This window comes from Cryptococcus depauperatus, chromosome 8, assembly GCF_001720195.1.
Source record: "Cryptococcus depauperatus CBS 7841 chromosome 8, complete sequence".
Classification (NCBI taxonomy): domain Eukaryota; kingdom Fungi; phylum Basidiomycota; class Tremellomycetes; order Tremellales; family Cryptococcaceae; genus Cryptococcus; species Cryptococcus depauperatus.
The window spans coordinates 3,872-31,552 of record NC_089475.1 but is presented as its reverse complement, the minus strand read 5'-3'; the positions used below and the strand labels follow the sequence as shown (position 1 = coordinate 31,552).

Sequence of the window (27,681 nt, the reverse complement as noted above, 5' to 3'; positions counted from 1 at the left end):
GCAGTTTGTCTCTTGGGTTGGATATAACCAGCAGCTGTCGAGAGTCCTTGTTCCAGAACCCGCCTTGTAGACTCTGGCACTCGCTTTAGCCACAACCATGAATAACTCTCCATCCCCAAACCCAGGTGCACATCCAACTCCAAGCCAAGGCTATGTACCCACATATTTCACTGTTGGCGGCACCAACCAGCCAGTGACGGAACACAGTTCAATGAATGCGCCAACGGAGGACTGGATTGAATTGACTGGGGAGTTGAAAACAGATTATGGAAACCATCTGAAGGAAAGTAGCGAGGTAAACGATACAAAAGCGAAAGAGTATCTCAAATTGGCCGAGAGCAAGCGAGAGCGTACCTTGCAACTTATTGAATTTCTTAATCCTCTTGGAGTCTTCGATGGTGATCCTGCCACCCTTGCAGAAGCTCAAAACAATCTGTCTGCGGTTCGGACTTTTTTGTCTATACCAAATCCATCCATCTACGACTATAATTTGGTCAATCGTGCACGCGACGCCATCGACCAAAGAGAAACAGCTCACTATAGGAATATCATGGAAGAACATGCATTCACTCTCGAAAACCCTTCCGGGGAGGATAATGGTCAGAGAGTGTCGAACGCGCATGAGCTGGAATTCACCCTCGGCTCGGTTTATGTAGCTCCAAGGCAGGCAATAATGCGTAGCCAACTGGCGAATAGACAGAAAGAATACGCATCTCATCTGGAACAGTTTAGTCTTGCAGAGCCGGTGCACTATGACTGCTACCGAAATTCCATTAATACCGCTGGTTCTCAAAACTAAGAATCTTGAGCCATGGTGATTGCTATTGGAGGGAATATACAATGGAGTTGAGCTGGACGATACGTATCGATGCATTACGTAACGTGGGCGTTGTACGCATATGCTTGTACAGTATGTTGGAGATTCATCTTGGCACGTTTAGCATTTCGTTCTGTTATACATTGTTGTGTCGCTGGTTAATTGTAACTTGGCGGCTTTGGATATGGATGGGATGCGACTGTCAGAACCTTGGAATTATGACATGGAATATAGCCAATAAATAATAATGCAACGTAGATTGCATTATTGTGACCTTTTGGTACAGAGCGTGGATATTAATTATTGGTAATATTCATGACAGCGACTCGTTGTGAAACCGTCCGCAGGTGTTTGGGATATGGTTGGGAAGAGGAAGGTCTTGACGAGGGTTGATGGGATTGGCGCTGAAGGTGAGCAGTGGCCGTGTCGTGGCGGTTGCTCTAACGTTACTGGGCCGTTTATTCTCGACGACAGTGGCTGTCGGGCTGGGAGTCTAGGGAGACTGACCAGAAGGACCAAGAAGAGACAACTGTATCTCTGACTTGTTCTATAGAGAGTTTGAAGTAAGACTTGAGATAGAGACTTACAAGGTTATTTGGGGTAGTGACAAGTGATACATCATTAAGGAGAAGGTAAATACAATACTAACTACTTGTATATCATATCTTAAGCTGTGCACAATGAACAAAGTAGTATAACAATGTATGAAGTTGCTGAGTATACAGAATAGAAGGATTGCCGTTCAGTCACAATTATATACACAGGTTTCGTTAGTTATTAATCATTATCAAGAGAAGATACTGCAGGCCATCTGGTGTGCCACGCTGCGTTTTGTTGACGACAACTATGTGAATAGTTATATGAACGGCATTCCAATACAGCAAATCTAGCACTGGTGTTGCATGAAAGGAAGTATCTAAAGTAAAAGTATTCTACAGTTGATCTATATATATTTATTTCCTTATTCTTGCGTTTTCCGTTGACGGACTTATCTTCCGTCTTTACCAGCCGCAGTGTAGAGTGCTGACGTACTTACACTCAGTTCTTCGTCACCTGACTGTCCTGCAGTATCTCTGGAAAAGTCCTGTAAAGACCCACTCTCCTTTGAGAATAAAAGACAAGCGAGGATGACTGGGGCCATGAGCAAAATAAAGGGAGGAAGCATGAGGAGACTTGTTGTCTTTTGTGCGGAGCGATTATGGGAGTCATCCGTGGTCAGCCAGACACTTGGCGAACAGGTTAAAAGCGAAAGTCTTTGTTATTTCTAAATACAATTCGCATTGCCTCTTGTTTTTTGTGAGTGGATATTCTCAAAACGCCAATCATCGAGACTTTTTAAACTATGGACGACCTCTCACAAGCATATGAGTCTCCAGGTACCGTTGCGTCAGGGCTCAGATCAACAATGGCGGGTAGTAACAATCTCACTGGGGAGCAACCCCCGCCACTGGAAGAGTCATACTTACCTCCATCAGCCATGCAGTCCCGCGGTGATACAGTATCCAAGTCTGGCTGTGACCAGACGAATCGTTCGGGTTTTTTGGAATGGACAGAAAGGGAAATAAATCAGGTAGAATACTGTTTGAAGCGAGCATCAGAACGCCATAGTCATTGGGACAAAGGTGAAGGACGTCACCACCGAGACGCTAGGGAAAACGTTGCAATATATGACAAAGAGAGAAAATGGTTAGAGAAAAGATTGGGTGACCTTTCGCTTGGACGCGAGAGAGCGCGAGACCCCCAAACGGATCTTGAAGGTATGGATATATATAAAGAATACAAAATGGAGATTTCTCGCACAAACCAGCTGGTCAATCTCATGAAGGCTGACTCGGAAAAACGCTCGAATATCAGAGATGGGTACGATGGGACTTCTTTAGGTTAGCAATAGGTTGGCTAATAACTTACTCATTTCGGACTATCTAGAAACTGGCGGGTGAGGGATTAGAGGTTAGGGGGTGAAAGAGAGTGCATAGTATATACAAGCTTCTTATATATATGTTATGTACGGAATAATCCAAGATGTCTGTTGCTTTTCAAGTCCATCCCGTCACGTGACTCCAGCTGCTCACAGAGAAAACAGCTCGACGCGGTGTCTCTGCTGGGAGAGTGTCATAAATGGCCGACGTGGGATTCTGCCGGGGAAGAGAGAGGAAGGGTAGAGGGTGAATGCCTCTGGCTCAGCACTATCGATAGGTGAGAATAGATAGAGTAATGGTAGGCGAGATTATATAATATGATTGGCACAGGAGATGTGATAGAAAGAAGAGAGACTCAAGGTTATGGGAAGGAAGGATGTAGGATTAGTATAGTTGGACATATGAGACTTGGGATGGACGTATGATACAACTCTGGGGAAAAGGTAAGTGCAATCTTGGTTCTTATGTATTATAATTGAGCTGTGCAAGCAACGAAGTAGACGGATAGAGTATACAGTTGTTGTGTTAGTAAGGTAAAGAATTTCCTTCAGGCGATATTACTAATACGCAATGAATGAAATGAAACAGCAGGGCAAACATTAGTTGTGTTAGCAAATAAAGAATCCTGTCAGTAACTGTCGTTCCTGGAAAAGGTCTTGAAAGTTCTCATTCATGGCAATTGACCTTTGCTTCTATTTCAACATCCATGTTTATCATCTTAGGCATTCGATTCGAAATTGAAACGGAAACATGTCTACATCGGTTTTCGACGCTTTAATCATCGGAGGTGGCCCCGCCGGTCTGTCGGCGGCTCTGGCCCTTGGTCGAGTCCAACGCACAGCAATGGTGTTTGACTCTGGCCATTATCGAAACCTTGGTGTAACAGCCATGCACACCGTTTTGTCGCGGGATGGCGCGTCTCCGCCTGATTTTCGCCAGATCTCTCGCAGCCAAATCGAGGAAAAGTATACCCGTATCCAGTTCTCTACTGCCCAAATCCAGAAAGCTTCCCAGGTAGATATTGGCAGTGGCTATATGGGGTATCAGGTCGTCGATGCAAACGATGTTGTATATCATGGGCGCAAGCTGATTCTAGCCACTGGGTCGGAGGACATACTGCCTACCGACATCGATGGGTATCAGGAGAACTGGCCTTCGCACATGCAAGTCTCTTATACCTTACTGTCTCTCGACCGTATTGCTAATATAACATCATCATAATAGTTATCAATGTCTATTCTGTGATGGCCATGAGAAGCGGGGTCAACCGGTGGGCATTTTGGAGTTCTCATCCCCAGTCTACCTGAGCCTTGCTCTCATGAGTGTACACTTCTCAGAAAATGTCACTATCTACAGTAATGGGCCAGTAAGAAGCGATGACAGCGTCCAGAAAGCGCTTCGAACAGCAATGGCCAGCGGCGTCAAGCTTGACGAGCGGCCGATTAGACGACTGATAAACCAAGGAGACGACGTCGGTATCGAGTTTGATGATGGCGAGATCATTACGGTTGGGATGTTGTTGCATAAACCTCCGACCGTTACTCGATCTCAAAACTTGATTGATCAGCTAGGCCTCAAGAGGATGGAGAATACTTCTGAAGTGATGGTCAATCCGCTCTTTTGTGAATCCAGTCTGCCTGGTTGCTTTGTGCCTGGTGATGCCGGTCAATTATTGAAGCAGGTTGCTATTGCTATGGGCACAGGTATGTAATATATGGAATGCTCCTGAAAGCTTGAGATTCGTGATTAGTCAACTGAAAAGTTTACGAGTCCGCGCTGCGGCAGGCGTGTCCTTCCAGCTTTGTAATGAAGAGGGTGACCGTGCCCTTGCTGCGTCAGAGGAGAAGAATAGCAGGATATAAACCAAGTGAGCTATACATAGATTATCACAGCCTCCAAGTTAAGGCAATCTAACAGTACTATTTACCTCATAATTGAATAGAAGGTAGTACTAACATAGATCAACGTAGTTCATAAACAAGTCAGATACACAAGTGTCACAAATCGGTGGGTTGGTTGACTGGCTTGAGGTGGATAGAGGCTGGAAGATAGATGGACGTATGGATGTCTCTGACTTTGCAATATTGGAAGAGGAATAGATAAGGATAATAAGTAAAGGTTGATGTAGGATTAGACGTATGATACATCACCGGAGATCGATTATAGATGGAACGTCCAGTATATATATCCAAGAAGGAAACAGAGAACCACGGAAGTACAATAAAGACTGGATATCCAGTACCACAGCCCAAGAGAAAAGTAAGAAAATAAAAGCGGACATAAGCCAATGTCCGTACTCATCACAACTCGATACTTGCAATCTTCTGTTCATGCCTAGTTCTGCTTGTAACAGACACTCGTCTCAGTGGATTTGGGTCAATCGACCCAAGCTGAACTCGTCCCGTATTAACTGTGGTACAGCGACTCACCCTCGTGGCGCTATTTTCATCCCATGCTTGTCCCTCATAGTTATCCATGGAATGCCGCTCGTTGGATTCATGTCATGATTGAACAGCAACAATGAAATAACAAGCACTGAACCAAAAAGGTCACCATGATGCAAGCAATTGCATCATTGCTTGCTGGCTATATCCCCTGTAATACCCAGAGTATTACACTGCGTGGTGGAAGTACACGCCCGCACTCGAATGAATGGAACGGTGATGCACTGTCAAGCTCCACCATGTAGCGAGAGGTTCCAGCTGCAGTGCTGTGCGTTGAAAGGTAGTCGCCGAAGCAAGAATCCTCCAACATTCTTCTTTTGTAGGAATCTTGGGCCATTGCCGATGACAAGGGTTGTGTTTTGCCGGTTCACTGCGATATATAATCAGGAGACGAGCACCCAGCAGCCCCTCCTCAAATCATCCTCTCCAAACATGTCGTCCAACTTCAACGATTCAGCACAAAGCTGTCCAATTGACCAACAAATCCGTGACGAACTCAATAGTGCTACAAGTTGGGTTGAAAGCGGTAAGGATGAACTCGACGAAGCGATTCCCAAGGCCGACACGGGCCTATCCATGTATGCAGATAACCGCGGAGCTCTTAAATCATGTCAATCTGCTATGACTTCGTTATTGACCAGCCTGGGGGGTGGCCAGGGAAATATTGACAGTATCATGTCACATTTTGCCGAATCGCGCAAAACAGTCAAAGAACCCTTCGAGGAATACGGAGAACACCTCAATCCCCATCAAAGTGGAACGCTCGAATTCGTTGGAAGCGCTTTGGACAACGCGGAGCCTCACCTGGAGAAAGCAGAATTATTGTTGTCAGGTTCGATGGCCAACGGGACCGGATAGACAGCCCCTGTGTACTACTCTGGGCATTGCAGGAGATATAGCCAATAGATAAGGTGTCATGAATATTACCAATAATTAATATCCACGCTCTGTACCAAAAGGTCACAATAATGCAATCTACGTTGCATTATTATTTATTGGCTATATTCCATGTCATAATTCCAAGGTTCTGACATAAGGATGCAATTGCTTGCATCATGGTGACCTTTTTGGTTCAGTGCTTGTTATTTCATTGTTGCTATTTGATCATGACATATCAGATACAAGGACGTTGCACCGATACATAACCTGGTATAAACAAGAATCCAAGAGCACGAGAAAACGAAGGTTCCTCCAACCTGCGCTGAGAACAACGATCAGGCGGTGACACAGTTTAGTTTCCCTCCCGTTTGCCATGTCGATGTGGACCGATGCTTTCATCCCAAACTCTTTCAAAGTAACGTATCGCATCCTCCTCCCTTCTTGATTTTACAGCTTCAACATCAGAATCTCCCCCTTCACTTTGTTCCGAAGCGCAAATAGAATTTATCGTGTCACGTACAGATGTGCACACAACTTCACCATCTATCTGTGTCACAACCTTACCTGTAAGCATGTACTCAGTCCATAGGCCCTTTTCAATCGGCGCCTTTCTAGGATCATGTTTAAGCATGAGAGAATGCAGCTCGTAATCCGTTGCGCTATTACCAGATTCTTCAACTGGTATATCGTAAGCGAACTGGCACTTCTCGGCTATCGGGGTGTTAGAGTCAGGCCCAAAGCTGGAATTCGAGTCAGGCCTTGGCCAAATACCATGTGCGATTGATGAAAGATGTTCGACACGGCTGTGATAGCGAGATGAAGCTGAAGGGTCAGGGTTGGTGCTCTGTGTTGATGATGTAACTCTTGGTCGGCTACCTCTTTGGAATTTTTTTTTTGGTGGTCTACCTCTTGGTCTACCTCTTGATGGTTCTGTCATGCTCAGTAGGATTGTCTACGGCGATGGAGGCTAGCTGAGAGCTGGAGAAGGTCGAATGCTGCTGACTCAAGTCTATCGGTGGATTAGTTAGGAGGTGAGCGTGGAGATGTGCGTTGGCGTGTGGTACATCACTGGGGAAAAAGTCTCAAGATAGTACGATATTAATACCTTTCAAGAAAAACTCCGACAAAAGAAGTTATGGTAATACCGGGAAATAATGACAGTGTCTCTCGCGCAGATTTGGCTAAGAGAAAGGAAATCTGCCTGAGCAAAAGGAGGCTTGCAGATATATGGAAGTTTGTTACTCAGCAGAATAAAGTAAAGGGAAGAATTCACCCAAGCCGTTAAGAAGCAAACGTCAGGAATCGGAGATTAGTCTTGGGCTTCGGAGTGGATGGCGTTGGGACTCGGGTAGCTTCGCTAAGAGGTGTGTAATTGGAATAAACGAAGACAGCTATCAATACTCATTCCTCGAGATCCATAGATGAGTGAGTCTATCCTTACATCCTTGAGGCTTCAGCATCCTATGCTAGGATGGATGAGCAAGCAAGTAGAACAACTAACTTCTGCGATTGCTATTGTTATTACTATTATTATTACTGATCTTCTTCAGCGAAGCTAGCTCCTTTATCTTATTAGATTACATGTGTATGTCTCAGGCCACTGGTAGTCTCTTTAGCACTCCAAGTGGCAAAGAGACTACCAGAATGTCACGGCCTGTACTTGTCTTTTTTTATATATGAACAGAACCAAATCATTGACTCGTTTTCAAAGAACCCTTTGACAGGCAAACATCCACCCTTTTCTAATCCCCTTTTCAGCTTCTCTTTCTTTCTTATTGTCTATATGTCAGGAGTTTGGTTGTTCTTGAGCTTGGTCTGGGAGTGCTTGGGACTTGTGGAGTATGTAGGAGTATGTATCTGCAATATACTCTGATAGCTATGAAGATTGATTCCTTGGGGAACTATGACCCACAATCCCTTCCTTATATCTTCTCTGCTCTACGTCCAGAAGCCACGTTCCGTTCAACCCACTCTACCATTCCTCTGCATACACAGTATCCTGTCTTCTTATATCCGCACCTTGTACATCATCCTGACAACAGGTCTCTGGTAGAATGAGCGATATGCGACAGAATGGAGAGGCTTGCCTTCGCTTCACATGCATCCCTCTGCCAACGTCTCTCTGCCCAAACAACAATGGAGCGCATCGTTAAAACTGTCAACGTGGTCGAGCTGCTTCCAACCTTTTACAGCCGAAGCGAGGTCGTTACAACCTTTCGACCTTTCAACCTTCCAGAAACATTCTCTTCCTCGTGGCCACTTGAAAAGCATATAACGCCGCTTCGAAACTTTGAATGGTTTATCAACCTTACCACACCCACACTCCCACACTATGACTCGCGAATGGTTACCACCTACCGGTAATGAAGAGCAGACGCAAGCTGGCTCAGCCGCCTCCATTCCACCGTCCAATGCTACCCAGCCAGACTTCGCCACGCTGCTGGATACCAGACGTGGACAATTGAGCAAACTGATGACCTCCGTACTTGCCAATGAATTAGCCTGGGCCCGCATGAAATCCGGAACGGGAGATGGATACTATGCCAAACATATGGAAGCCGCCCTTGCTGATATCAACAACAATCCGCCAGTCAAAACAACTATTGAAGACTTTGTTAAGAGCGTGTTCAATGCCCCAAGAAGGGACTCACGCTTCGTACGTAACGAGGGTGTTGTCCCAAAGGATGGATTTTTTCGTTTGGTTGGTCAAGATCGCTCCAGTAATGAGCGTCGAGAGGCGATAGTAAAGTATAGTAGCCTTGGATACGACCCAAATGCAATCTGGGAATACACCGACAAGGACAGAACCGACCTTTCTGCTGTCTCCGGAAGGTTGACAAATCAAACATTGGCGAGTCTTGCAAGTTATGGGATGCCAAACTCAACGATTCCACCAAACGCTTCGTCTGCCCTGCCACCTAGCCCCTACCTTCCAGTGGCCAAGTCAACAGACGTGGGAGAAAAAATGGAATCTTGTATCAGAGACCATCTAAAGGCAATCAAAGAGGACTACGGTCTTTCTGATAATATGCCGCTATGGGGACTCTCTGCCGGAATCCAATCTGTTAACGTGGACAAGAATGATTTGATGTTGTATATGAGATACTCTGGCGGTAATGGATCCTTGAACGGAGAAACAATACAAAAAGGTATGGTTTTGACGGACATTGGCAAGCTGAACCTGGAGGGAAATGTCATGGATATTACTCATAATTAAGATGCACGCTCTGTACGAAAAGGTCACCATAATGCAATCCGAGCTGCATTATTATTGTTTGGCTATATTCCATCGAATGATTCCAACGTTCTGACAGCTGCCTGGTGGAGGTAAACACTAGCACTCGAATGAAAGGAAAGATGATGCACTGTCAAGCTCCACCCATGTAGCGAAACGTTCAGCTGCAGTCCTGCCGGGTTGTCTCGTTGCACCATTAGCCACGCCCAATCCAACAGAGAATAGTTATTAATCCTACCATCGTATATCGCTCCTCAAATTGGTCCACTCCATTCACTGCTACCTCTCCACCACCACCACAAGACGTACCATAGCTAAACAAAAGAGGCGATCCCAATGTACCACCCTGCCGAAACGTGGAAGCTGCAAGTTGAAAGGTAACTGTCGGAGCAGGAATTCTCCTTCAACACATTTCTCTTTTGTAGAATGCTGGGTTGTTGCCGATAACAAGAGTTGTGCTTTGCCATTTCTTTGCGATATATAGACGGAAGACGGACACCAAACCGTCCATCTTGAAGTTCGTTCTCTCCAAGCATGTCATTTTACTCCAAAGACAGCATCGACGAGGACGCCAGCCTTTCACAGTTTCATTCGGAACGCCCATCTTCATCAGTACAGTCATCACCTTATGGCGGACGCATTTATATTCCATATGAACTTGACCCAGCTGGACTCTTCTTTCAATCAACAACCGCAAGCGATTTGTCAGCCCCTAACTCTCCTATATTATATCCAACACAAGACGATATAATTGTTGATGCACAAGTCGTTTCCAAAATCCAATCTGCCGCGCAACAAGTTCAGATGTCTCAGGATAACCTCAACGAATCCATTTCTTGCGCCGAAAATAACCCTGAATTGAAGCTAAACCCCTACCAGCACTTTCAAAAGTATCTCTTTTTTTTAGGTGGTTTAAAAACCAATCTGAATAAAAGCAACTTTACCAAGACAGATCTTGACCAAACGATATCTACAACCGACCAATTGTGCGGCTTGGTCGATGAATTCTCGAAAAACAAAAGACAACCGCCCAGTAAATATCAAAAAGAACGTCTACAACAGATCAGAGCCGTTCTGACAGTAGGGGCGTCTCACCTGAAGGAAGCAAAATCGTTGTTGTTGGAACGCACGACGGTCGATAGTGTCGGAATGAGATGATCAATCGCCACAAAGGTAATTCCGCGCACTTGGATCTAGTTTCAACTTGTATTTTTAATTTCTCTTTCTTACATTAAATGCAAAACTTATTTACAACCTAAATCCGTCCGGTTTTGAGCCTCGCCGCCTAACGGCAATACATATACATATACCACCATAGCAAAGGCAACAAAGATCCAGTTGGAAACCGGAAAAGAAAATTCTGTATACTTGCTCAAGTACTTCACAAGTCCTACCCTTATCACGAGGATGGTCAGAGAGTTTGGAAATCCCAGTGGCCAGTTCCTGTGCTCTAGGAGCACAAAGCAAACTTGTCTCGCACCCTGCTAAGTCATCCTGAGAGTCTTTTCACCTAATTTAAGAATCAGATCTTACTCGTTCAACAGTGCACAACATGTCCGCCAATGATGCCGCCTTCTACAAAGGCGTGGTCCTTATTGAATCAAAAAATAAAGCGGATCGGAAGCTATCCATCTCAATGCCGCTTATGCTGAAGGACCTCGAAATCACTGAGCCCGTCATACTCAGTAAACATCCCAGCCCAGACGACATATTAGTGCACAAGCGTCAGAGGCCGGCCTTTGCTCGTGCCATAAAGTTTAGCTCGTTAGAAGTGCAAGCTGCATGACCTGTGTCAGAAAAGGGCTTTAGTAGGAGACAGCCGGGAGGGAATATAGAGGTAAGTGTGTCTGACTTGAGCTGTTAGTTGTCGGGAACACAGCCAGTGAGGATGGTGTCGGTTAGGTGTCGGGTTGGATAAGTTCTGGAGGAGAAGATGCATATAAGGATAGACAACACAGAGACAACCCCAGAGAATCAATAAAGCTTTCTGTCTCTATACATCCCAATCTAACGATTCACTAGTATCTCGTCCCAACCGCATGGTACTCCAACCCCCTCTTGACCTAGTTGTGGCACGTGAGTATCGTTCAGCCGCCAAGTACGTTGTGTGCACTGCAGAAAATTGGGAGTCAAAGACCTGTAGACTCCAACAACCCTGCCGAGATACGCCTGCTAGAGTGCACCATGACAGCCACTACCATCCATCCCCAGACATCGACCAACCCGCAATGCATCCTTGTACCGCTCTCTAGTTATCCCAACACCACTCATCCTGGGTATACATGTCATGAATTACATACCAACAATTATATAACATGCATTGAACCAAAAAGGTCACAATGATGCAAGCAATTGCATCATTATTTGTTGGCTATATCCCCTGTAATACCCAGAGTATTACAATACACGCCATCCTCAGCGCTCTCTTCTGGTCAAGAGACCGTCGACACACCATTGTCTACAGTCCTGACTACTCATCGTCTCCCTTGAACGCCTCGACTGCCTGCCGACAACGATTCTGCTGTCCACAAGAGAGACCTCACACTATCCAAAGATTGTTTAACTGGTTTTAAGAGGGTTTCTCCGTTTTTAATGCCTGATAATTCGGGGTTGTCAACGATGTAACTGATTGTGCTGCCAAATTCGCTGGTTAGTTCTCTGACTTCCTCAAAATTGACCTTGGTTGCGCTGTCATCCACACTGGACTCTAATGTGCCCAAAAGTCTACTCATTTGATTCGTATGGTTGTTTTCTCCAATCTTACTAGCGGCAGTGTCGAAGCGACGACGAAGATATCCAAGCTGTTCCCGAGCAGATTTGAATGCTGTATTGGCTTGTGTATCTATTGAATTGCCAGGTCCCCTTCTAGAGCTGAGATAAGTACTTAATGCAGACTTTGGTCGAAAATTTGAATTTGACCTTGAAAGGTAGGAGCCATCTTTGGAGCGTTCGAGGCTGGACATGTTTGGAAAGAATAAATTTTAGGAGGGGCCAATGGGCGTCCACGTCTCGGTTATATATCGCAGCGCAATGTCAAAACACAGCCCTTGTTGTCAGCAACAACTCAGCATTTCTACAAGGGAAAAGAATGTTGAAGGAGAATTCCTGCTCCGACGATTCCCCTTCAGCCTGTGGCACTGCAGCTGGGACGTCTTGCTGCATGGATGAATCATGTCAGTGGATCATCTTTCCTTTCATTGGAGCGCTGGCTTTTAATTCCACCAGGCAGTCTGAGTAGTGTCTCTTTTGAAGCATGAGGCGGTAGAATGCGCTGCAGGAAAGGGTATCGAGATAACAGGTGTGTGGTGGCTTGCCTGTACCGAGTATAGTAGTGTCAGGATGATGGGCTGAGAAAGGTCGGGAGAGCAGAGGATAGTGTGTATGGCTTGGAGATGGGAAGTTGGACGACTGCCGCGGAAGCCTCAGCGATATATGGAAGGACCCGTTGCCGATAGATCCCGGAGAATGAATGTTAATGGCTGTCTTTGTCTATTCCAGTTACACATATCCTACCCAGGCTACTCCCGTCCGAACTCCTCCAGTCTAAAGCCCGAGAACCCATCCAGAGTCCTGACAGACGAATGACTTGTTTGTCGGTGAATTCAGAACGATTGTGTGTCCACCACATCGTACCAACCGAGCCGCAAACGTCTCGAGGGCATTTCTCAGGCTCATTGATGCGCCCCGATTAATGTCGGCTTGGAGAGTATGTTTGTCGGAATGAGGTGATTTATCGCCATAAAGGTTACTCTGCGGACCTAGATTTAATTCTTCTTTTGTATCTTTTATTTCTCCTTTGTACATATGATTTGCAAATCACAGCTTGATATAGGTATGCATGATACCAACGAGAAGCCGAACACAACTACCCGGCCCATCACTCTATGGGTCTACTCAAGGAAACCTGGTTGGACCGTTTTGTGGAAGCCCTGCTTGACCGCTTAGATAGCATAGGAGAAAGCCTCGATAACTACTCATAGGCGTCTCTCTTGGTGGGTCTCCCAAGCTGCTGGGAGAGAGCCTTCTTGCTTTGCTTCTGGCCAATTCCTCTATACGTTTCATTGATAGTTGGCTCTCAATTACACCATCTCTCTTCGTCATCACCCAGGTGTCATAGCATGCTATTATGCGTCGACCCATTACTACCGTCAGTAGTATGGGAATGAGGCGCAAAGTTGTAACTGCTCATGGAGTCATACCTGCCATCACGATCGGGTTTGCTTCGCCCAAATATGAAACAGATACTTGACTACACTGTTTCTTTCTTTACAGATGCGTTGTATACGTTGAGTATTCGGAATTCCATTCGTAGAAGTGTCATAACCTTGAATGATGACGTGGAATATAGACGATAAAGTGATAATGCAACTTCGATTGTATTAGTATGGCCTTTTCGTTCAGCGCGCGGGTTTTGATTGTTGCTGTTTTCACGACAGGCTCATGCCAAAACCTACGCCTATAGAAACAAACCGACGCGGCGACCTTATTGTGGAAGCACCAGAAATTCCGCAAGGCATCCACAAGCCCTTACACATTCAGAATGTTCACTAACCCTTTTGTCGAAGATTCGGGCTCTGTTTTATTGGACGACCGTATTCCGAGCAGACGCTCATCGAGCTTGCTTACTCGTATGAGCGGTTTGTTCAAACAGCGTCTCACCGCCTGCCACTCCTACTGCCAACGCATGGCCTACTCATACGGTAAAGCCTGAACTGGTGCCAAACATGCGCCACTTTGTTGTAGGACTGAAGCTGGGGCTCGTTGTTTGTTACTCTCCGTTTGGACTTTTCCGTCTGTTTGTTGTACTTGTCCACTTCTACTAGGTCCACTAACCAAACTTGCTGCATATAGTGTTTATCGAGCTGCACTCGCATTGTTGTCATGAAGATGCGGATGATTGAGATCATGCGCTTGAACGAAAAGATCGCAGTGACGCAGTTAGAGTTGCATTGTTATTTCTTGTCTATATGCCACGTCATCGCTCCAAGGTTATGGCTCCAGATTTGTATGGCCCGCATACACCTCAGAATAGAAAACACCATCTGTAGGATAATCGGAGATATATGCAGATGTGTGAAGAATAGGCACGGGAATGTCTGGCACGCCTAACTGGGTAGATTTGTTGTTGCACACTTGATAACTCATCTGTTCTCTTTTATATTATCGTATGCTGCCGATATAACGGGTTAAATCCTTGGCAACTCCTTAAAAAGCTGCCTCGTGTCTCGGAAGCGAACAACATCGACATCTGCAGACCATCTTCGGCCTCATCTGGAGGTCTCTTTTCAGCATCATGTCCGAGTTAGATCAAACCAGATCCAAGATCATCCAAGACCACCCGATTGCACACGGTCTCGACACTTTCCGCGCCCTTTCTCGGCCACTAGTCACGACGAACAACGTCAGCCGGCTTAGCAGAGACGGTGAGTCGTGAATACATTTCCGTAGAAAGCCCTTATTTACCACCCTACAGATTTACAGGAGATTACGTTGAGTCTTCTGTCAGCTCTTCGAATTCTCCCTGTGTCCCGCATTCTACCGTCAAAAACGTCGGCCCAATATAAGATTCGAGATGATATCTTGCGCCTAAACTCCGCTGCCTCGTCTAAGGATTTTAATTTCGACTGCGTCAGATCACTTCTCGAAGCAGCTCTTGCCGATAACCCAGAGGATGCGCTGATATGGGATCGCCTTGCCGATGCCGCTGCCGCCCTCAACGTCACACCACCTCCACGATCGATGACCCTTTCCTCCCTACAAACCCCATGGGTACATTCCACAAGTAGCATTGTGAACTCACCTGAATACCGACTATACATCGATCAAGTCCTTAAGAGGGAGCTTGGGCAATTACGTGTTGGACTTCCTAGTTTCCATGCTACCTTCTTCGGAAGGGTTGCGGATCTAGAAACAGCAGCGGCGGCAGTTTTCCAGAGCTGTACGAGCGGCAGCGATCCACTCTTCCGGGAGGGATGGATGGGTTGGCCCGAAGACGCAAACGAAGGTGCGGTCATTGGCTGGTTTAAAAATGTAACAACGAACCTGGTGGCTTTTGCAGAACGCTATCGCCCTCCTCAGACTCAACGCTGGCTACTTGCGCAACCTAACACGCCTCTCCAGGGTTCTACTGTCAAGCGCAAGTTGGACATTGGTTTCGTGCGCGGTCCAGAGCCTGAGGAAGGCTCTCCATTCCCCTGGTCACAAGTACTCGTACCTGGCGAGCTGAAGAATAATCCCTCGGCAGATACCCACGCGAACGCGTGGCTTGACCTTGGCAGATACGTTAGGGAAACACTGTCTGCGCAAGATACACGTCGTTTTGTGCTGGGGTTTACTTTATGTGGCTCCCTGATGAGAATATGGGAATTCGATCGGCTTGGGGGCATTGCCTCTGAACAATTCGATATAAACAAAGAGGGAAAGCGGTTCGTATCGACCATCTTAGGATTTCTTTGGATGAGTGAGGACGACCTAGGATTCGATCCTACGATAATCACATGCGGCGACAAGCGGTATATTGATATCGAACGAAACGGTCAGGAAGAGCGTATTATCATTAAGAAAACCATGAGTCGGGCGCGGTGCGTTGTCGGCCGGGCCACTACCTGTTGGGAAGCCTATGCCGAGAAAGACCCGAAGAAGCCACTTGTTATCAAAGACTCGTGGCAATACCCAGAACGCGATCACGAAGGGGAACTGCTTCGGGAAGCGATGGAGAAAAGAGTTATCCATGTTGCCCGACACTATTACCATACCACCGTCCGCGTTGGTGATAAGGACGATGACGTTCTAGCCAACATTCGACGAGGGATAGACCTTTCAGAAGCGGAGCATTACCCATTGGGTCGCTCAAAGAAGGTGACTGCCACTCCAAGTGCGACTGGCACGCCGAGCCAAAGCCGCAGCAGTGGCGCTGGTGTCAAGGCTGGTGTCAAGCGCCCATCTAGCGAAACCAACGTGCCGCTACCACCCAGTAAGCGCTCCATCCCAACGTCTCAAACAGAAGCCAGCACACAGATGCTGTCTAATCGAGTACATCGGCGAGTTATTCTTTGTGATTATGGAAAACCAATATACGAAGCAAGCTCTCGAGTAGCCCTTCTTGCCGCGATGGAACGCTGCATTGCAGGACATGAATCCCTGTTACAAGCCGATTTTCTGCACCGAGACATCTCCATCAATAATCTCATGATAGACGAGGACAATGACAATGCCTTCTTGATCGATCTTGACCTTGCAATCAAGGTATCGCGGATAACTGCGTCTGGGGCAAAGGGGGTAACTGGCACGAGAGCGTTCATGGCTATCGGGATACTTCTAGGTGACGAACATTCGTTCATGCACGACCTGGAATCTTTTTTCTGGGTTCTCTTCTGGATTTGTATCCATCATGATGGTCCAGGTAAACCCGTCAGCTCTGAGTACGATAGATGGAACTATGAGGGCGATAACATGCTAGCTGATCTGAAATTTGCCACGATAGGTGATGAGAGAAAGTTCTTGAACACCACGCGTGCCCATTTTACACCTTTCTACAAACCTTTAATCCCGTTTATGAACAAAATCCGCAAAAAGATCTTTCCCAACGACAAGTGGTGGAGGGAGGAAGACAGGGAGGAAGACAGGGAGTTATATTCCTTGATCAAGGAAGTCCTTGCCAAAGGTCAAAAAGACCCGGAAATACTTGGTTAACATAGAACGTGACGTTACTGCTTGAATAAGATACCCATTGTAGTTTCATGAATAAGAACGTTCGAAACCTTTTCCATAAACGATAACTACTAACAGGATTCTTTATTTTTTAGCACAACTAATGTCTGCCCTGTTTTATATCATTTTCTCTTATCAGCGACATTACCTAACGAAATCCTTTACTCTACGAACACAACAATCGTACACTTTGTTGGTTTACTTCGTTGCATTGTACAGCTCTAATTATAAGATATAAGAACTGAGATTGCACTTACCGTTTCCCCAGCGATGTATCATATGTCAACCATAAGCCAATCATACGCCTCATGTACCTATCTTCCGCTCTACTCCAACTCTTAATCCTATCTCGTCTATCTATCTACCAATGCTGTGGAGCCAGAGACATTTCTTTAGACTCTCTTCCTCGTCATCTATCTTCCTCCAGCTTCCTTCCGCGTTAGCCGTCCTGACACCATCAGTAATGTGGACGGATGGGTTTGTATTTTTGGAGACATGTGAAGTGAAGCTCATGGCTTAATAAAGTACAAATAGCTGGTGGAAATCAAACCAGGGATAAGCAACGAGCATTGTGGCGGCGTGTGTGGAAGTGTTGGTTTTGACAATAGCTGGCAGCTGCTATCCGCTTTTGACCTAGTACCAGCAAACGCTGAAGCTGTTCAAAGATATGTTTCTCCAATCATTTCCTTCGAGATCCGCCAACAGCTTTCTGTTCTGTGGGCGGACTTTCTCAGAAGCACTACCGACATGAATATAATGGGCATCGCAGTGGATAGCTGTCTCGCCTGCCCTCCTATAACTTTCGAGTGTCTGATACTCGATGCAGTCTTGGAGAGATGGGAATCATGTCAACGTTGGTGATTAATTGCATGTACGTGAAAGCTACCAAGTAAACGCGAGTAAGGCTTTCCTAGTCACGTGACACTAACTGGTAACCACCGATTCTACTTTGTTCCCACTCCCACATATTCTATATACAATTCCATCACCGTTACTTATTCCGACACAGCGGCCGTAGGTTTTGTTTTGTTTGTTGTTTTGGGTTCTGGCTGCAATGGAGAGAAGTTGGAAGATAAATGAAGTGGAACTGGAAGAAGTAGACAAGAGAAATCGTAAGCGAATAAATACAACAAGAGAAAAGCCCAAAAAAGCCTATCTAGTCTCAGCTAAACTGGAATAGACCCAAAAGTTTGATGCGGTGATGGTAGACAATAAATATTTGTGGTTGGAAGAAGGATATTTTGTTGCCTGATGCTGTCACAATACTACTTCTCTTGTCGCTACTTGTGCTCGTGCTGTGTACACTATTGTTTTCTTCCGATGATTGCCACTTAGCAGCCTTGCGCGGTGGTAATACACGACTGGAATCGGGCTCATCTTGGGCGAGCTGCTCTTGTGTCATGTTTCTCCGTGCCGTATCATGCGTTTGTTGATGCACATCATGCCGTCCATTCTACCACATCTGGTAGGTTAGCATGTAACAGCGTAGTTATGCGTCAGCGGTCGAAACGCTTTTGGATAATGATAAGAGATGACCAAGTTGTTGACGAAAGCTGGCGTTCTCCACCACAGGCCACGAACAAGGATTATGAACTGGCGGAGATTCGATGCAAGTCCGCTGGAGCCAGCAGCGTTGTGCAACTTTTGTATAATAATCGTTACAACATTGCAACGATATTACCAGCTCTGAGAACCAAATATCGATGACAAAACTGTATCTATATTTGCACCTATCGTAACATCTCGTCAAGGCGTACATCAGCAGAGTGAGCACATTGAAAGATATAGCAATTTTCCACTATCAACACTTTCAATCACTCAGCTCACAACAATGCCGTCCGGCTCTGCTACCCCAGACAAGAGAATGCACCCACTCGCAGCAAACCTTTGGCGACACTCTAGCTCAGTTGTGATTCATCCTGACCATGAGAGACGTATAGCAATATTCGCGCTCGACTTTATGCATTAAGGAGGCGACAACACCTCGTCGCACGTTCTGTATGTTGTCCGCCAATTCGTCAAACTTGAAACTGGGGGCTAAGGCCAACTACAAGGCGAAGATGACGTTGAACTGGACACGAATAAAACTCTTCATGCGGGATTTTTTGCTTCCACATTGAAGGTGTGTATTTTACTTCTGCATTGCAGGCCAAGATTAACAATCAGACTTTCCTGCGCTTAGATTCTCGATCAGAAACCGCCTTCTCGTCTTGCCCAGAGTACTTTCCTCGCATCAGAACACCAAACCCTGTCGGTAGCATAACGCCCGACCAGACTCTGGGCGATCCAGCATCAATCAAGCGTGAATCTTCAACTCCATGATGGTTACCAGCGGTATGCGTATGTTGACAAGACTATCAATTCAGCTTTCGCACTTACTCCTTGCTCGAGATGGTTGTTGGATCACCTTTGATGAAGACTTTGAGTTTTGCACATCTGCACACATAGTCCCCTGTAGCAGGCCAGACGTATGGGACTTTCTAAAATCAACAGTCGTTTACTTGACCAGTCCCAGTACTCGGAGCAGATGATTGCTGACGGTCTATTCAGCTGTACGAGCGTTTCTACCAAGGCGATGGATCAGTGTTCCACCTCTCAACTCGTTCACTTCGTCGTGTGCTTAGGCCATTTTGCAAGAGTATTCCCTCAGAGAACTATTTTGGCATGGCTCGATAACTCCTGACGATGAATCGGTAAATGTATCGTTGTAACCAACTCCGTTGTCAGGACTTGTAGCTTGCGTTTGATGGTTTGATTGAGTGGATAGGTAACTGGAGTTGGAACTAGGCTTGGATTCACTGCAGAAACCACACCAACTGATACACATCACCAAGATGCAACTAAATATCAATGTTTGCTTTTGTCTTACATCTCGCAACACACAACCAGCTCAAAACTTGCTCACAGCTTATGGATGACTTTCCACAACATGGGTTGTGGTGCTAACGAATAGTGACAAAATCAAACGTCAGCGTTGAATGCAGAACAGTCTGTCAGGAAAGTGGTAGAGCGGTAAGGCTGGCGATGGAGCTGGAGAGCCTTGGGATAAGGTTGACTTGGTTGACAATTGCCTAGCTGGAATAGACGACGGCAGCTATTCAAATCCTTTTACAGGGAAGTATAAGCTGACAGTGTGTTGCGCTCGAGTTTGTTTGGGTTCTTGCCATCGTACTTATGTTTGCACGTGATTTCGTGCTTGATTTGTCGTAGACTATAATTCATTTGCCCGCTGGAGCTGTTTTCTTCTCTATCTTATATGTGATTTGGTTTTTTATCAACTCTATAGGATAATCGGAGACAGATGCAGATGTGTGAAGAATAGGCATGGGGGTGTCTGGCACGCCTAACTGGGTAGATTCTTATTACATGCTGGAGATGACTCATCTTTACTCTTTTATTTCATCATATGCTGCCGATATAACGGGTTGAATCCGTGACAACTCCTTAACAAGGTGCCTCGTGTCTCGGGAGCGAATAGCATCGACATCTACAGACCATCTTCATCCTCATCTGGAGGTCTCTTTTCAACATCATGTCCGAGTCAGATCAAACCAGATGCAAGATCATCCAAGACCACCCGATTGCAAACGGTCTCGACGCTTTCCGCGCCTTTTCTCGGCCACTAGTCACAACGAACAAGATCGACCTGCTTAGCAGAAAGAGTAAGTCGTGAATACATTTCCGTAGAAAGCCCTTATTAACCACTCTGCAGATTTACAGGACGTTACGTTGATTCTTCTGTCAGCTCTTCTGATTCTCCCCGTGGCCAGCCTTCTACAGTCAAAAAGGTCGATCCGATATACGGGTTCGAGATGATATCTTGCGCCTAAACTCCTCTGTCCAGTCCAAGAATTTTGATTTCGACCACATCATACCACTTCTCGAAGCAGCGCTTACCGATAACCCAGAAGATGCGCTGATATGGGATCTCGTTGCAACTGCCGCTGACCAATATTTATATCTTGACATGAATAATAAGTTGTGATGCCTTATCTGAGGTACGCAATTAATGTTCACTCGTTCAGTTTTCTCTTCACCTGTCTACAAAGCTGAATAATCCTGTTGTGTACTTAGTTCGCTGTATGGTTGATATATAACATAGAACACTTCCATAGTCTCTCTCCTTAGAGATGTACTATAAGTCTCAAGCTTAGTCACTCTATTCAATCATACACTTCATCCTCTATAATCATTCCTACCTCTTTATCCTTCTATCAATAGTGTTGTCAGAGACACTCTCCTATTCTCCTCTCACCGGCCTTCTCTCGTGTTGTGTCAGGAAATGGGAGATTGGTATAGTTGAGTTGGTTGACTTGTTGTTGATAAAGGCTTGAAGATAGATAGATGAAGGGATGTCTCTGACTTAACAATATTGGAAGAGGAATAGATAAGGATAGTAATTAAAGGTTGATGTAGGGTTAGACGTATGATACACCAATGGAGAATGATTATAGATAGAAGGGCCAGTATACATATGTAAGAATGAAACAGAGAACCGCGGGTGTACAAATGGAGACCGGATATCCAGTACGGTGGCAGACACGACTAAGTAAGGCATAAAGTAAAAGCGGACATAGTCCAATGTCCGTATTCATTACATGTAACTCTTGCTGATTATCAATCGCTCTTTTGGATTAGCCAACTTTCATTTCATTTACGCAGTTATCGTATTGCTTATTCATCTTTCCCAGTATTGAGATGGCCTTCTTTTGCGAGGAAGACTCGGCAAGGTACATAAATATCGTACTGTTCTCGGTCTGGTCCTTACAGTGATGGATTATACATCGACTCCTCCTCCGATGTGCCAGATGCCATTGACGCCGTCTCGCCACCAATCAGCCTCATTTCTTCCGAAGCTCCGTCTTCGGGCACTTTCTCTGTTCTACGACTCACAGTCTTCCATAATTCTTTGAATCTACCTCCGATGTTTGAGGAACTTGCTGCGGATCCGGCACTAGCTGAAACTACCTCGGATGCCTCCGACGCCAACCGTAGATTTGTTAATGTCCTGTCCAAATAAGTTTCTAAAGGAGCTGCAGTATTCATCCAACTTGCGACGAGGCCCTGCAAGGCTGGCTTCTCGTCGGCTACAACCGACTGGGAGTCCTGAAGAGACTTATACCGACGGCATGCTGATTCCACGACCTCAGTTTTCAGTGGTTCTTTCATAGCCCCTTCCAGTGCGATTATGTCCTTCAAGATCTCTTGGAGGTCAGCTACTGAATCTTTTGGTAATCCCTTGATATCACCGCCGACTTGTCTGTAAAGCTTTTTGAAATGTACATCTGCGCCACATTTAGAGAATCGAGCCTTTCCATCATAATCCCCTGCTTTATGCCAAAAATTCTCGTCGTGTCTAGGCAGGCCTTCCAAGTCGGTTTGATACTGAGGGAATAACTGCCATCCAGTTTCAGGGCCGCTCTCAATGCTTCTATTATAAGGACCAGTGATGAATTTGACTAGATTAATGGGACTCTGTGATGAGTCATTTGGTTCGGAGTTCATGGCTTAAAGTGTAGATAGCTGGTAGAAACCAAACGAGGGATAGGCGAGGTGTCTAAAGGGCTAGTTTTGACAACAGCTGGCAGCTACCGTCTACTTTTCATTCAGTACCAGCAAGCACCGAAGCCGTTCAAAGACAGATTTCTTCAACCATTTCCTTTGAGATTCGCTAGCAGCTTTCTTTTCGCTGCATAAGCGGACTTTCTCAGAAGCACTCCGACATTGATACAACGGATGTCGCGATGGCCAGCTATCTCGCCTGCCCTTTCATGTTTTTGTTGGAATATGTCATCGCGATTCAAGAATTTCTGGCTGATTTTCATATACGTATCTCGATGCTGAGTTCTTTGGCTTTTGTTATTATTATTCATTTACGTACTTTATTCAATGGCGAGCCCAAGTAGGTTTATAGTCAGGACTTGCATTAATAGAAGTTATAAAGACATGAATTAAGGTTACAAGTCATAATTAACTATATACACCGTCGGACATCGCTTGACCTCCGCAGGGATTACACTGGAACTGTAACATCTCTCCTCTTCTCCAGGTCAACCTAGTACCCAAATATCACAAGTTTTTCTTTTATTTTGAGTATTTTTGTTCCATGCAAAACCAGTCCTAGTTTGTTTTTTGCTCTACCAGAACTTGCTTATATTCTATCATCCTACATACCTCACTTACACGTAGCCCAAACAAATCGCCGAGAATGTTAAGAACCAAGTTGCATGTTTCAAACTTGTACAAGCGACGATACAAAGCAGCAAAGTGAGACAAGAGGCGAGACAGACGCAAGAACATAAGACGGACAGCGACCAGAAGTACGCATGTTCAGAACGTTGCATCAAATCAAGAACATGCACAAACAACAAAACCCAACATTTATAGACACGAGCATCATCAGACCACAACTTCAGATTTACTATAAGCCGCCATGGAATTCACCTGTCCTGCAACTACCCGCGCTCGTTCCGTCGACAACTCGCGATGGACTCAATCGATTTGAACGACACCGCAACGCCTGTCAGTATACAGATTCCTACTTACACTGGCATAGAGCACTTTTACGAAACAAATCGCAAGTGTTTACGTTTCATACTAGTAACAAGTCAACTAACATCTTGATTAGAAAGACCTTCCGATTTCGTTTCATACTGGGAATCATCTCAATCTTTGGCCGCTATCGGATATGAATACAATCCGATTTTCCGAGTATTTCGATGTACCAGATGCTGTTTCAACATCAACCTAAAAAGCAGGACCTCTCACTGTACCAAGTTTACAAGTATCATCAAACATCTCAAGGGAACTTCTCATAGATTGTCCTTCAGCGAAACGGATATGAGAGATAAAATCGAATTAGTACGGATCCTTCATCCACCGCATCAAGGTGAACACCCAAAAATCCCGATCTTTCCTAACGACGTGCATATCCCAGCCATTCCCGGCCTTCCCCAAGAGAACGGGTACTTCTGCAAGATCTGCCGCTATGTTACCAGAGGGCATGGTATGATCGTAAAGCATTTCAAGAAGTACCATCAAGGAGAAACATTCAAAATCAATGTTGTCGATTGCATCGTCCAAATGCTCTATCCTGCAGACAAAAACCATGCTTGCTTTCGTGTTTCCAAAGGAGTAGAGGATCCCTATATCCTTTCAAACTATCTCAGACAGCAAGTTTACAGCCTTCCCTCTGTAATTACCCAATCTCATATCGGTAGATCGTGTTACGGCCTGTCCCAATTTCTCTGTAGCGCAGGTTGGTGGGTTGTTCAAGGTTTTCTAGGTTTCTAGGTTTTCTCGGTTGTCTAGGTTTTCTAGGTGATGCAGTTGTCTAGGTTTATTCTATTACAGGCCTGAGTAGTTAAAACTCAAGAACTTGCATTAATAGAAATATAAAGAAAAGAACAAAGATACAAGTAATGTAAACTATATACACCAGCCTCCACCGCCGGACATCCCTCCATCTCCGCAGGGGTTACAGTAAGACTGTAACAGTCTGACTTTCTCCCACCGAAAAATTGAAGCACTCCTGTGCGACGAACTTATCAGTACACATCGTTTACTTTACAACACTTCCCTCGAGTTTATTTTACCGTCTTTTCGGACGCCTTTTCCTCTTCCCAGTCTCAAGCTCTTCCGCTGGTCCTCCTGGCTTCTCCGGATATAGTCGATGGAATTCATCCAAGGCCACCAGTTTCTGCACTTCTTCTGAAGGCAACCAGTCGTACTGCTCCGGCCCGGTGTACCCTCTCCATTCAACTCTATACTCTACCCTCTTTCTCTGTCTTCTCGAGTCCACAATCCTCTCTACCACAAACTCTTCTTCGCCGTTAACAACAACAGGCGGCGGCGGCGGTTGTACACGGCCAGGGATCTGGTTCGGGTAAGCAGGCTCGATACGAGATACGTGTACGATAGGACTTGTGTTGACACTCGGAGGCAGGTCCAGCTTCACTGCGTTTTTCCCTATGAATGCCGTCAACTTATATGGTCCAATGTAACGAGCTTCCAACTTGGCAGAAGGTCGTTCTGTTGACAAGTTCTTGGTACTCAGAAAAACCTCGCTTCCTATTTCCATTTTCGGCACTGGCAAGTGCTTCTTGTTATACTGCTTCGTTGACCGTTCATTAGCCTGTTTGATACATTCTTCTATTCCTTTGTATCGCTCAAACGTGTTGACATCCACTTGATTCTCTTTTGCTGCTTCCAGCCTTCCTTCAATTGCGTCAATGTCGAATCGAACGTTACAGCCATATAAGGCTTCAAACGGGGACAGTCCGGTGCTGTGGCTAGGAGCATTGTTATAAGCAAATTCTGCCCACGGTAAAAGACTACACCAGTCATCCATCTGATACGAGGTATAGATGCTCAAGTACTGCTCCAAGTGTTGGTTTATCCTCTCCGTTTGTCCATCGGTCTGTGGATGGTAAGGCGACGAATATACGTTACTCATTCCTGCAAGCTTAGCAAACTCGCGCCACCATTGAGAAATAAAAACAGAACCTCGGTCAGACACTACCTTCTCTGGAACGCCATGCTTCGAGAATATGTGCTGTACAAAGAGCTCGGCAAGTTCTGTTGATGTGATATTTGTAGTAACTGCAATGAAGTGTGCCATCTTTGAGAAACGATCGACTACTACTAGGATTGCATCGTGTCCTTTTGACTTGGTGAGTGGCCCTATCATATCCATTGATATTTCTGACCATGGTCGAGTAGGAACTGGCAGAGGTTGCAAGAGTCCATAAGGAGCATGACGTCTTGGTTTGTGTCTAGCACACTCCTGGCATGATTTAACATACTCAGAGACCATTCGTTTCATGTCATCCCAGTGGTAATCTCTCTTTACCATGCTCAGTGTCCTGTCTCTTCCAGGATGGCCAGTAAACTTGGAGTCATGTCGCAATCGAAGTATGTCTAACCTTGCGCCTTCGTAGTCGGGAACCACTATGCGATCTTTGAACGTCAGCATTCCATCCTCAGTCCAAGCAATGAAATTGTTATCGTATGATAGGATTTGCCCATAAACCACCATTTGTAGACCATTGTTGCGCATCTTAGTCAACTTTTCATCAACCAAGATGCCTTCTTGTATCTTTTGTCGTAGGGATAAATCTTTCTGAGCCTGGTTCATGCTCACAGTGGCTCCTCTCATATGTCTTTCCGCTTCTTTCTGCTTATTCCAGTCTTCCATAGCAGGTAGCAATTGTGCAAAGCTAGATGGGTTTGTTGCTTCATCCGTTGATACACCCTTGCCTATATGGTAATCTGGTCTACGAGATAAAGCATCAGCAGCATCGTTTTCCTTTCCTGGTCTGTAATAAATTTTAAAATTGAACTCAGCAAGCTCATCAAGCCATCTACCTTGTCTGCGTCCTAACTGATGTTTTTCCATAAAATATTCTAGGTTCTTGTGGTCTGTGATTATTTCGATAGGTCCTGGGCAGCTCAATAGCCAGGTTCTCCATTCTTTGAGGGAGTCTACTATTGCTAGCAGTTCCTTTTCACCTACAGGGTACCGACGTTCAGCATCCGACATTATGCGTGACCAATAAGCTACTGCGTGCTTGTTCACACTGCCTGTTTCTTTGTTTTTGAAATATTGAAAAGCTATGGCACCTACCGCACAGTCAGAGGCATCCGTCTCTATAATTACTGGTTGTAAGTTATCGTAGAGTTTCATTATTGGATCCGCCACAAACGCGTCTCTTAGCGTTTCGAACGCTTTCTGACAGTCGTCGCTCCATTCCCATTCTGCGTCTTTGCGCAATAGCTTTGAAAGCGGTCCTGTAATGTGAGCATAGCCTCTGATAAATCTGCGACACCAACTGGAAAACCCAAGGAACTTTCGTAATTGTTTCTTTGTCTTCGGAATCGGCCAGTCCACCACTGCTTTTATTTTATCATTTGGTAGATGTGTCTTGCCATGGGATACCTTATGACCTAAAAACGTTATCTCTTCCTGCTCCCACTCACACTTTGTAGCGTTCACCACTAATTTATTTTCCCACAGGCGACGTAGTACTTCGTAAACTAAGGCAGTAAGCTCTTTCGTTGTGTCTGCATAGATAACAATGTCATCCACATAAACAACCACGCCTTCATCCAATAAGTCCTCGAAGATGTCATTGAGAAAATACTGAAAACTAGCGGGAGCATTGCACAAACCGTCTCGGACAACAAGAGAATCGTACGTACCGTACCTCGTCTTCAACGCAGCTTTGTTCTCATCTCCCTCTCTGATGCGCAACAGTTGGTATGCGCCTTTCAAGTCAAGCTTTGTGAACACGCGGCCAGTTTGAAGACGTTCGACTAGGGCATCTGAGCGAGGTATGGGATAGCTGCTCTTGATTGTCTTGTTGTTGATGGCCCTGTAATCTGTCACCACACGGTACGGTACTTTACCTTGTTTTGGAATCAAGAATACAGGGGAGCCATACGGCGACTGGGATTTTCGTAAATGTCCACTAGAAAGCCCATCTTGTATCCATTGACGAAGGAAGTCTTCTTCAGGAATAGACATTGGATAAATGCCTGTTTTCTTGACTTCTGCGCCCGGGATCAATTCGATTGGCAGATCGTACATCGTTCGAGCTGGTGGAAGCGTTTTGCTTCTGCTTTCTCGAAACAAGTCAAGGAACTCATGGTAAGGCAAAGGAACAACTTGCTTAATTT

At 45.5% G+C, this 27,681-nt stretch overlaps 9 protein-coding genes across 9 annotated transcripts; 6 read left to right on the top strand and 3 right to left on the bottom strand.

Moving 5' to 3' along the window:
• Nucleotides 1-97: 97 nt before the first annotated feature.
• On the top strand, nt 98-799 carry L203_105910 (uncharacterized protein; the record flags this gene model as incomplete). Its single annotated transcript, XM_066215271.1, has 1 exon — nt 98-799. The coding sequence occupies one exon, from the start codon at nt 98-100 to the stop codon at nt 797-799; it is 702 nt and encodes a 233-aa protein (XP_066071368.1).
• Nucleotides 800-2,159: 1,360 nt separating this feature from the next.
• L203_105909 (uncharacterized protein) lies at nt 2,160-2,765 on the top strand (the record flags this gene model as incomplete). The annotated part of the gene is made up of 2 exons (XM_066215270.1): nt 2,160-2,677; nt 2,744-2,765. 2 exons carry the CDS (start codon nt 2,160-2,162, stop codon nt 2,763-2,765), a joined length of 540 nt encoding a protein of 179 aa, XP_066071367.1.
• A 721-nt stretch (nt 2,766-3,486) lies between these two features.
• L203_105908 (uncharacterized protein) lies at nt 3,487-4,670 on the top strand (the record flags this gene model as incomplete). The annotated part of the gene is made up of 5 exons (XM_066215269.1): nt 3,487-3,899; nt 3,961-4,439; nt 4,507-4,539; nt 4,589-4,603; nt 4,654-4,670. 5 exons carry the CDS (start codon nt 3,487-3,489, stop codon nt 4,668-4,670), a joined length of 957 nt encoding a protein of 318 aa, XP_066071366.1.
• A 942-nt stretch (nt 4,671-5,612) lies between these two features.
• On the top strand, nt 5,613-6,038 carry L203_105907 (uncharacterized protein; the record flags this gene model as incomplete). The annotated part of the gene is made up of 1 exon (XM_066215268.1): nt 5,613-6,038. One exon carries the CDS (start codon nt 5,613-5,615, stop codon nt 6,036-6,038), a length of 426 nt encoding a protein of 141 aa, XP_066071365.1.
• A 373-nt stretch (nt 6,039-6,411) lies between these two features.
• Nucleotides 6,412-6,996, bottom strand: L203_105906 (uncharacterized protein; the record flags this gene model as incomplete). Its single annotated transcript, XM_066215267.1, has 1 exon — nt 6,412-6,996. The coding sequence occupies one exon, from the start codon at nt 6,994-6,996 to the stop codon at nt 6,412-6,414; it is 585 nt and encodes a 194-aa protein (XP_066071364.1).
• A 1,395-nt stretch (nt 6,997-8,391) lies between these two features.
• Nucleotides 8,392-9,276, top strand: L203_105905 (uncharacterized protein; the record flags this gene model as incomplete). Its single annotated transcript, XM_066215266.1, has 1 exon — nt 8,392-9,276. The coding sequence occupies one exon, from the start codon at nt 8,392-8,394 to the stop codon at nt 9,274-9,276; it is 885 nt and encodes a 294-aa protein (XP_066071363.1).
• A 2,492-nt stretch (nt 9,277-11,768) lies between these two features.
• On the bottom strand, nt 11,769-12,257 carry L203_105904 (uncharacterized protein; the record flags this gene model as incomplete). Its single annotated transcript, XM_066215265.1, has 2 exons — nt 11,769-12,159; nt 12,214-12,257. 2 exons carry the CDS (start codon nt 12,255-12,257, stop codon nt 11,769-11,771), a joined length of 435 nt encoding a protein of 144 aa, XP_066071362.1.
• Nucleotides 12,258-14,587: 2,330 nt separating this feature from the next.
• Nucleotides 14,588-16,986, top strand: L203_105903 (uncharacterized protein; the record flags this gene model as incomplete). The annotated part of the gene is made up of 2 exons (XM_066215264.1): nt 14,588-14,717; nt 14,768-16,986. The coding sequence occupies 2 exons, from the start codon at nt 14,588-14,590 to the stop codon at nt 16,984-16,986; spliced, it is 2,349 nt and encodes a 782-aa protein (XP_066071361.1).
• A 4,782-nt stretch (nt 16,987-21,768) lies between these two features.
• Nucleotides 21,769-22,509, bottom strand: L203_105902 (uncharacterized protein; the record flags this gene model as incomplete). Its single annotated transcript, XM_066215263.1, has 1 exon — nt 21,769-22,509. One exon carries the CDS (start codon nt 22,507-22,509, stop codon nt 21,769-21,771), a length of 741 nt encoding a protein of 246 aa, XP_066071360.1.
• Nucleotides 22,510-27,681: the final 5,172 nt, after the last annotated feature.